This window comes from Sinocyclocheilus rhinocerous, unplaced genomic scaffold (genome assembly GCF_001515625.1).
Source record: "Sinocyclocheilus rhinocerous isolate Xijiao unplaced genomic scaffold, SAMN03320098_v1.1 scaffold1254, whole genome shotgun sequence".
In the NCBI taxonomy this organism is placed as follows: domain Eukaryota; kingdom Metazoa; phylum Chordata; class Actinopteri; order Cypriniformes; family Cyprinidae; genus Sinocyclocheilus; species Sinocyclocheilus rhinocerous.
This window is the reverse complement of record NW_015643643.1, coordinates 92698-101346: the sequence shown is the minus strand read 5'-3', so window position 1 is coordinate 101346 and position 8649 is coordinate 92698. Positions and strand designations below refer to the sequence as shown.

Genomic DNA, 8649 nt, shown 5'->3' with positions numbered 1-8649 from the left:
CATTTCAGCCAGCTGTGTGGCCCTTGTGCTGCTCATATGTCTGTGTATCTGCCTGAAGAGGTGCTAACTTCACCTGCTGATATGGTCAGTAGCACCATGCAATGTCTGTCCACTTTAATATCATGTCTCACATTAATTTAATGCTGAATAAAATTATGCACAATTTTTTATACTAATTTACAAAGTAGTTATAAAATAATGCTTATATAAATGTTAAATGCTGTTGGATCCATGCCTTTATGTTTTAAATATAAGGGTGTACACATATAAGAATGTAGAAGTTTGTGTGCAAGAATAAGCACAGGAAGTTTACTTTGGTTACTTTGGATAAAGCTGTAAATTTTTATTTTTTAAACTCTTTGCTTTTGACACTAATTTTGAAGCAACAAAAGCAACAAGTTCAGAATTTGGATGATCACAGGCACATTACTGTGTTGGAATTAAAATCAAGCGTTTTTTTATTTATTGTTGAGGGACAGAAGTATTTCAGTCCACCATGTTAAAAATATCTATATAACCCATACGCAAATGTAATATGTGTACATACATATTAGATTTACACATATTAAATATGCTGTCATATGAAGTAAAAAACATATTTGAAGATTTTATATATCAATATATATATATATATAGTCCTTACAAATATGTATGTTTATGTGGTCACACTTTATTTTAAGGTCCAATTCTCACTATTAACAAACCATTAACTACAACTTTTGTCTCAATAAACTCCAAATTTGCTGCTTAGTAATAGTTAGTAAGGTAGTTGTTGAGTTTAGGTATTGGGTACACTGTAAAAAACTTGGCCCTTTAGAACTGAATGTTACATTCCATTTGACCCGAAACTGTATGGCTGTTCCTTAAATGTTGAGTGTCACATTTGTCTGAAGTTTCCAGAGGAGGATGAGCTCCTCCAGTTGAGCCTGGTTCCTCCCAAGATTATTCTCCCTCTTCACATAAACATCTTTATTGAGCTTTTCTTTGCTACTATCACTTTGACTTGCTTCCCAAGGACATTAAGGCAATAAACATCTCTACACCTGCTTTGAAACATTTTTCAGCATTGGAATCTATTTTAAGTGTGTAAAACCTTTTTTTTTACCCAGTGTATTTTGCAGAGCTGTTCACACATTGAATTCTGTGAACAGTGGAAACATTGTGGCTCTGTGGTGTTTGTTAAAACACTGCTCTGTGTGTGTGAGCTGTAAACCTCTGGCTCAATCAGTTTGAGCTCGACTATTTGTAGTAACTGGTGCTACTATCACTTTGACTTGCCTCCCAAGGACATTAAGGCAATAAACGTCTCTACACCTGCTTTGAAACATTTTTCAGCATTGGAATCTATTTTAAGTGTGTAAAACCTTTTTTTTTTACCCAGTGTATTTTGCAGAGCTGTTCACACATTGAATTCTGTGAACAGTGGAAACATTGCGGCTCTGTGGTGTTTGTCAAAACACTGCTCTGTGTGTGTGAGCTGTAAACCTCTGGCTCAATCAGTTTGAGCTCGACTATTTGTAGTAACTGGTTTATTCGAGAATTTACTAGTTTATTTTTGACCTCTGTATCATTTAGAAAAAAATGAATATCATTTAAAGAAATATTTTAATTGTATAACCGACCACAAATATACTCTATAAATAGACTTGCCCATGTTGTAGTGTTCCCATGCAGTTAAAGGCATAGCCCAGGGGTGCCCAAACTCGGTCCTGGAGGGCCGGTGTCCTGCAGAGTTGAGCTCCAACTTGCCTCAACACACCTGCCTGGAAGTTTCTAGTATGCCTAGTAAGAGCTTGATTAGCTGGTTCAGGTGTGTCTAATTGGGGTTGGATCTAAATTCTGCAGGACATCGGCCCTCCAGGACCGATTTTTTCCACTTTAAACAATATTTTCATAGAGAGAGGGGGAAAAACAATCCAGATTTTCATATTGGAAGCACCTCAGGACTTGGGGAATTGGTCACATCTGCTTGAACAAAATGGGTGAAATTATTTTAAATTCACCATCATTTAAAAAAAATATGTGATATGATAAAATAAAACTAACTTTCATGTTACCCATTATTGTAAGACGTATATGATGGAGTCATGAAGATGTACCGCATAGTAGAAATGAACCCAGGCAGCAGTAGTTTTAAGCTGTAAAAGTAGTTTATTTTTCATTCCGTTTCAATATTGATGCAATCTCATGTGAGACAGGAAAGAGCCTCAACTGGATTAATAAAGGAACATTGTTCATCATTCAACCCAGCCCTGTATCAACTCAAGATGGAGAACATTAAGTAAAACATTAGCTGTAGGAGCTGGAGGATTATATTGAACACTTGTTGTTGTTAAAAAAAGAAAAGCTTTTGCTGTGTAATTATAGGATATTAAAACATTTCTTTTTCCTGTCTTTTCTTTCTTCAGGCTGACTGAAATGAAAGGAGATGCTGCTATGTTCAGATGTTCACCCTGACCAAACAACAGTGTTCCCTCTGTCTGAATCACAGACGAATCTGAGTCAACGTCTTCTAATATAACTGATATTCAGTGTAACAGTATATAAAAAAAAATTTAATCACAACACTAAATGCCTTATTTATTATAGACTGTATATTTTAGTAAAGCATTTTTTCTTAGCGAAGCTGTACTGAATCATACTCTTTAAAGTGACCTAAATATAAGCAGACTTATATTATCTGAATGCTGACATTCTAGAAAAGTCAATAACCAGAACATGTTATTGTTAGCTTTACTGATGTTTTGATGTGTGTAATAAAATAACAGAGTTTTATCAGGGGAACACTCTTGTAGACATGAGCACTTATGTATTTTATGTGTTTTATATAAGTTCTCTGAAATCTCTCAAATAAAAAAGTACACATGCACTTTCTTAATTTTAAACTGTGTGACATTGTTGGACATAAGATATTGTATATAATTTTGCATTGTTAAAAGATAAACATAAGGTGAGTCAGAGGTGTACACCATATGTTTTCACTCTAATAATAATAATGTACAAGGTCTACAGCAAATTTCATAACATGTTAAACAGTAGAAAATATATAACTAATAATTCCTTATCAGTTTCATATTTTTATACATATCTCTTTCTGAACTCATTGTTTTGCCCATCTATTCTATGATATATGCTGTATTTTTATTTATTTTTTTGTGGATAATGGGTTTATCTAGATATCTTATCAATATAAAAACAAAACAGGGTAGTATATATTGTGTTTCGTGATGTTTCATAAGGAATTTATTAAAGAAAAATATATTAACAATCAGCAATTCACAAATACAACAACACAACATTTCTGAAACAACTGTGGAGTAATAATTTCCACAGTTGGTCTTATTACTACTTCAAAGCAATCTGAACGGCAATATATGAACTGAATTTCTGAAGTATTACAGTCACTTAATCTTTACACAACATTAACAACTGAATGACCAAAAAAATAAAACATCTCTTCACATTGCCTGATGATTCAGAAGCATATTAAATAACATTCTGTTCTTCTGATGCTGCTCTGCATCAGTGCACAGGTACAAAAATGGTACAAAACTGTCACTGGGGCGGTACCCTTTATAAAGGTTTAGTACGTATGTATATATGTTTAAAGTACTAATGTGAAACTTTAAAGTATATGTACCATAAGGGTAAATAGGGTACAAAGATGTACATTTTAGCTTTTGTAACTTAGGGCATCACCCCAGTGACAGCTTTGTACCTTTTTTCTGTGAGAGTATAGTTTCTTAAACACGGTATACAACAGAGGTCAGCACGTCTGAGTTCAGATAGAGATGGGGAGGAAGAAGCAGGTCATTTTTTTGTGTTTCCATGTACTGTGGAAGTGAAAACAGCATTTAAAAAAAAAAAAATTTTTCAACAGATACGATAAAAAGTTCCACAGACATATTTAAAACAAAACATATCTGATTTTTATTTGCCATATCTTTTCTTGTAGACTTTCTCCCTAAAATATTTCATAGGATTATGCAAGGAAACACAAAACTAGTATCATTTATAAAGCAACTGTTATGTTTAGTTAAAACACTCGAATCACTCACCTTGGCGTCTAAAGATATAAAGAAATGATACAATCATAACTATGAAGACCAGCCCCACTATTCCACTGCAGATGTATACAAAATACCAAAGCCACTGCAGACCATCGTTTGGAGGTGTAGGTACTTAACAAGGAGAAAATATTAAAGAGATGGAGTAATTATCCTACATAAAAAGTTGACAATAATATCGTGTTGTAAAGGTCATGTCCTTACTTGTGTTGTTCGGAGTGGGTGAAAACTCTTCGCTCTTATTATCAGCTGAAAATATAATAAAAATAAATAATTAAATAATAGTTTACAATTTGTAATCAACAAAATGTGTGAATGTTTACATTCTATTAGTGAATCTAAAGATATTGTCTATTACCTGTCACAGTCACATTAATAGCATGGCCTATAGACATGTCACCTTCTTTACATCTGTAGAAACCTGTATCCTCCATTGAGATGTTCAGGAAAACCAGGAAAGCCATCCCTTCATGTTCTGTGATGTTTGTCCACTCAGTTCTTAAGTGATTTGAGTAATTTAAAGATTTACAGACATCTCCATAGAGTTTGCACCATGAGACCCTTGGGTTCCTGTTGACATCCAATTAGAGTTATAGTACAGTTTATCTTCAACTCGGTCATAACAGGAGCTAGAAACACTGTGTTTCGTGCCACTCTGACCAATGAATAACAATTCATCTCAGACCCTAAAGGAATGAAGAAGAAAAAAATAGATCAAGAAAAAAAGTAGAGAGCAAATTTTTAGTATGTCAGGTCTTTAGATAGTTGCATTGACATCATCCACTAAATTAAACTGTTTAAGACAAGCTAAATTTTCATACAATCCTGAAAAAAGTTTTTGATACTGTTATTTAAACTAATAAGAATATTTACTGGTATAAACATTAATAGGACAACTTTATAGAACTTTATATATAAAGTACAAATCTCAAGTGTGCGTGTTTGTACAAATGCTGAAACACCTCACTCTATACATCTATGATGAATTGTTTCGATTTTTTTTCATAGAGGTGGTTTAACATTTCATAGTAACCATTAGTGTAATGCAGCATATTAATGTCTGAGGCTTTACCTTTGCTTATTCTATGGTTTTGGACATAAAGTCAAAGGTTCTTCATCTAAATTAATTAGATTTAAGATGTATTAGATAATTATTCAAATGTAGGTATACAGAGGTATCTAAAATATAAATGAAAATTCTCTTATTCAAATTTATAAGAAAATATTTACCAGCATGTAAAATAAATTTATAATATATAATAATTGTATATAAAACTATTATATGTCAGTGATTTTGTTTCTTCAATGCAACAAACAGCAAAACTTTTGTCAGGTCAGGTAAATAACAATACTCACAAAACCCTCGGAACATTATCTGCCATATGCATTGCACACATGCCATGGCATTACATTTAACAAATATACCATAATACATCCCAACACATCACATTAAGGAATATATATCTGACTGACATCAGTCAGTCTATAGGGCAGGTCAGAATACTCACCATTCGTGGTGCTGCTGGCAATGGCACACATCGATATCACAATAGTGGCCAGGATAATCTGGAAGACAGAGTTGCTTAATGTTGAAGGTCTTTTATCAGAAAATGCATATTTAAAAACTAATATAAAAATGAGAGCTGTGCACACTGTCATATGTGGGTGAAATGGAAGCTGTAAGTTTATCCAAGACATCTCTTACCATCTCTGTTTCTCTTTTCTTGTACTTCTTAACTTGTATCTTCAAATCCTTGAATCACAGGTGCTTTTCACCTGCGTAGTTTCTCACCAATTCTTTTTATTTGTTAGTCGGCTTTGTGTCTGTGTCCGTTTCTGATGGTTGTTCTTCTTAGTTTGTCTTCTTTCCTCATTGACAGTGTCAAACCTCATCTTGTGTCTGTAGTGGTTTCACACACCTTGTCCAGGGTGGTTGAACCTTCATGCAAATATTGAAGACAAAAAGGGATTAAGAAACAGTAGGCAGTGTTACCAATTTAGCCGTTTTGTTGCTAGATTTGGTAACTTTTCCATAGACTATCCTATAGAAGCACCAAGCAAATAGCTATTTAATTTAATTTAATTGAGCTATTTTTAAAATTTATTTGGCAACTTTTAGAAACGTTTGAAAAGTGACTCAATCAATAAAAAGACATTCCCTGTAACCCTATAACACAACAAAATGCAGAGCATAATTAAAAATACAGGTAAAATAACTGTGAAAAGCAACACGGAAAATTCTTTCATACTGAGACTTCTTTTCATATTTCATAATGTGCCCAATTTTTTTTGTGTTTTTTTTTTTACAAACCTTTCTATTACCTAACTAAAAATATACTACTTAAAACTATAGCCTATTGTGTAGTTTTACTATTTATTATGAAAATACATTAAATGTAATTGTTTAAGAACATGTAACTTCAATAATTCAATGTTGTGTTTATACTACTACACATAATATGTTTATATTACTTTTATGAACACATCTAAATGAACATATTTCAAATTAAATTTTTCGCTGAGATAACTAGTCACTTTGAGTAATTTCATGCAATGACACGATTTTACCAATTTTATGTTGTTACATAACGACGTTATCGTGTAATGACATTTCAACGTCATTTAGCAACTTTTAGCAACAAATCAACCTGCCTTTAAGCAACTTCCACTGAAAATGGTTTGGCAACACTGACAGTAGCACAATGAGTTCAAATGAACTCAGTGGCACCTCCTTGTGGATAATAACTGAACAGCAGCACAGTCAGAATACTCAGATTAATTGTGACTTTAACAAAGGCCTAAATGAGCTTTCAGAGATACACAGTGTGCAGAGTTTCAAATCTTAAAAAAAAAGACATTAGTACATTTACATTACATTCTTTGCATCATAAATCCTACAGTGATCTAGATGGAAATGTTAGATTGTTCAGTGCTTTTTAACATTCTTCTGTGCTCCTCCTATCATAATCTCAGTCAAAAATGAACCACATTATTAGTATGTTTGTGATGTGGTTCCCTTTCAGGTAGCACATTCTACAGTCTATAACAGAAAATATCAAATATTTACCTTGTTTTGCATAATAACTAGGGGTGTAACAAGTAGAAAATATCAAATTTTTACCGAAGGCACCGAAGAAGCCCATTTCTTGCCATTACACATAGGTTTGCAGCCTGATTATGTTTTCCCCCATATGTTTCTATTATACAGCTGCAGTTATATATATATATATATATATATATATATAAGATTTAAGGTAGGGGTGGTATAAGGGACTCTCTATATATCTATATAATACAAAAAATTTTAATATATATTTCTAATAAAAATATAAAAATTGTGAGAATTGTTAAATACTTTTACATTTTATATGCTACCAATAGATCAATATTGTACATTTTAGTATTTATGCAAACATACAAAAATGTATGTGGTAAACATTGAGTATGAAAACCTATGAATGAGATGATAATTTGTATGAGTAAACTATAGCAAAATATCTAGTGCAACCAAAGTAGTTTTTACAGAACTTTGTTTATGTACAGAACCACAGGAAGTCTAAGGAGTTACCACTTCCTGTCTCTTGCAAGAAGCCCTAAGCTTACCTTATACCATGACTGATGGCTTTTTAGTTGCCATTGGTAACAAGAAATCATTGCTTACAGTCATCATATCATAAATCACTTCAATAAAGTGCTCCTACAGATTCAAATAAATATGTTCACTTGTTTTGACAAACTACTTAAAGTCAATGTGAACTGTCATTTACTGCCAATTATATTTTCATAATGTGACCCATTTACAAGCGATACAGGATATTCAACAAGAAAATACTTTATTTATGGGGTATTGATTGGATCATGAAAGCGAACGTTACATACCAGAATGGAGTGAGACCAATGCAAGTAAAAAAACAATACCTAAGTAGCTGTTTGGTATAATGGTCAACATTATGCAATACTCCTCAAGGCCTATGTGATATCAGCAAAAAAGAAAAGTTATTTCAGAGGAAAAGCATATTAATTTTGAAGTGCTAAAGTGTGTGTAATGTTGTGGCGCTATCAAAAAACTGCTCTGCTTGTAGAAGTATTCATCTATAAATATGCTCTTGTCAAGCACTTGCACTTCTTACTCTCACTCAATGACATAATTTTTAATAGAATGGAACCTGACAGGAAGGAAATCAAGATCTTCAAGTCAGCCATCAGATTGATAGTTAACTTACAAGAGCATGTCAACTTAAAGTTAGCTTTGATATTATCATATTAAAATATTCATAACATGCACTGCTAATAATTGCTCATTGGAGAACAATGACATTAAGGAATTGGCAAAATGACTATCAGGAAGGAAAGTAATTAAGAAAAATGAAAACATGTTTGTTTGAAATGTTTCTGTTAGAGAAAGAAAAAATATCAAGAACCTAGAATATTTCTTCATAAACTTCCAGTTTCGAAGTTTCGTTTACTGCCACTAGTGAAGCAGAAAGTACTTAACCTCTAAATCACTGCATTAGCACATCTTTGGTCACACTTTATTCTAAGGTCCAATTCTCGCTATTAACAAATCATTGACTACGAATTT

The 8649-nt window shown here is 32.7% G+C and overlaps 1 protein-coding gene across 1 annotated transcript in view; it reads left to right on the top strand.

Moving 5' to 3' along the window:
- The window catches only part of LOC107757641 (OX-2 membrane glycoprotein-like), a 21921-nt gene extending 19118 nt beyond the window's left edge, over window positions 1–2803 (top strand). Inside the window, exons 8-9 of the mRNA XM_016575181.1 lie at window positions 1–84; window positions 2409–2803. Coding sequence (XP_016430667.1) covers window positions 1–67 — 67 coding nt within the window. The 3' untranslated portion in view covers window positions 68–84; window positions 2409–2803. The remainder of the gene's footprint in view (window positions 85–2408) is intronic.
- The last annotated feature ends 5846 nt before the right edge of the window (window positions 2804–8649 follow it).